This window comes from Dendroctonus ponderosae, unplaced genomic scaffold, assembly GCF_020466585.1.
Source record: "Dendroctonus ponderosae isolate FM_Combo_2020 unplaced genomic scaffold, Dpon_F_20191213v2 Dpon_F_20191213_1, whole genome shotgun sequence".
In the NCBI taxonomy this organism is placed as follows: Eukaryota; Metazoa; Arthropoda; class Insecta; order Coleoptera; family Curculionidae; genus Dendroctonus; species Dendroctonus ponderosae.
This window is the reverse complement of record NW_026017110.1, coordinates 158,207-160,087: the sequence shown is the minus strand read 5'-3', so window position 1 is coordinate 160,087 and position 1,881 is coordinate 158,207. Positions and strand designations below refer to the sequence as shown.

At 41.7% G+C, this 1,881-nt stretch overlaps 1 protein-coding gene across 1 annotated transcript in view; it reads right to left on the bottom strand.

Annotated features, from left to right (window-relative positions):
• Positions 1-162: 162 nt before the first annotated feature.
• LOC109543105 (collagen alpha-1(V) chain) overlaps positions 163-1,881 on the bottom strand; it is a gene marked incomplete in the record, with an annotated part of 59,842 nt that continues 58,123 nt past the window's right edge. The window contains 4 exon segments of the mRNA XM_048661190.1: positions 163-935; positions 994-1,178; positions 1,257-1,483; positions 1,547-1,800. Of these exon segments, the coding sequence (XP_048517147.1) occupies positions 576-935; positions 994-1,178; positions 1,257-1,483; positions 1,547-1,800 (1,026 nt within the window).

The window sequence follows — 1,881 nt, the reverse complement described above, 5'->3', positions numbered from 1 at the left end:
CTGTATAATGTTACAAGTTTGGTTTGCTGGGTACAAAAGGACTGGAACCAAGTTTGTTTGCTACAAGTCGCCATCTTAAATATAGTTGACCGGTCCTTGCATTACCCCGCACAACACCGCTGAAACTACTAATAGCAAACACTTCTTTCCGATAAATCGGCATTTAATCAATATTTGTTTTATTTAATTTTGATCATTGGTGTTGTACCTAAATCAAAGCTTAATTGTGGGAAGTAATACATGTTATCGATATATTCCTATGAATGATACATTTCTTACATATAACCTGGACTTATTGTATTTTTCATTTTTCCTAAATTATTGGTGCTACTATTTGCGCCTTCCTAATTAACCACACCATATTTAACTTAAATATTGTGTCTTATATCAATATATCACATTTCCCAATTCTTGGAACACGTCACGCAATATCCCCCAGGGGGGATGTTCTGTGGAACACGTTTCCAGAATGATCTGACAAAGAGTACTAAAATAATACTGTGGCTTACAGCTATGGAGTTTCACCATATGCGTGTAATATTGCTTCTAGTAGTTATAGTTGCGATATATATAGTTCACTTAAAGCAAGCAGGGCCGACAGAAAATCCGAAGGCCTGATTAGATTCCCCGTAGTCGATTGGAAGAAAGTCCGTCAAAGGCAGCTGATCTATTTGCCTCGTTCGAATTTCAAAGACTGTCTTGGATTTACCCTGTCGAGCCTTGCATTCATCCGCTCGCACTTCGGGTCTCAAGCCTTTATAGGAAAATTCTTGTCCGCTACTTCCTAATAATCGAATCCCCATATCGTATGTGTGGCTGCTGGTATCGTACCAGGCGACTGCATTCAAACATGAGTAAGTAAAGTTTTGGTATCCCTGTTCTGATGACAGTCGAAGGAATGCCATCTGGGCCATGCCCACGCCCTCGTATGTTATCTAGACATTTCAATAATCAACCCTTGCTTATGTGACAAAACGAGACTGACCAAATTACCTTTGAACCTTTCTCAAATTCCGAGAACCATTTTTGAACAGTACCTTTCCTTTTCCATGGAATGTTGGGCATGCTAGCGCTGTATTGGTCAGGATAAATGCACGTTTCTCCTTCGTCCGTCATGTTGCAAAACACGTAAATAGCATCGTCGCTCATACCCAAATTGGGGTCTATCCAGTACCAACCTTGGAGACATACAAATTTTAGATAAGCGCAACAGAATACGGGATTCTAGTCAACATGGAAATCACGCTTTAGCTTACCGTCGCTGTAGTGCGATTGGCTGTAATACAAATCTCGGCATGTTTTCGCCGGGTTTTCTCTATTTCCCAAAGGTTTCCGTTCATTTTCCAGCTGCATTCTCATCGCGTAAATACTCGTGTACATATCCATAAATTGAACATTGATATCGTTCTTATTAATCGAATCGCTCTCCTGCGAATTATTTATGTTTTCTTGTTGCTCATTAATTTTTCTTTCAAATTCTGATCTACAATTGAGCAGAATAAAATAGAGAAAAGGGTTTTTGGCTTAGAAAAATAAAACCACTGACAATAATTCCACCACAGCTCTCCTACGTCTGGTAACTCCTTTATTTGAACCAGACTCTTGGATCTGGAACAGCAACTCCGGAGGGATCAGTGGCATATCCGCTGGAGGACCAGGTGGGCCCGCCGGCCCCGTCGGGCCCGTTTCGCCCTTTTGACCAGCAGCTCCTTCTGATCCTTTTGGTCCTGATGGGCCATCTTCTCCCAGCAACCCTTGAGGACCATCGCTCCCTTTCAAACCTTGTGGCCCAATGATGCCCTGAACGAAACAATATCAATTTGGGAAGCCGATCTGTCTGAAGATAATGCATTTCCTCTTAACGCGAATGCTAACGTAGCG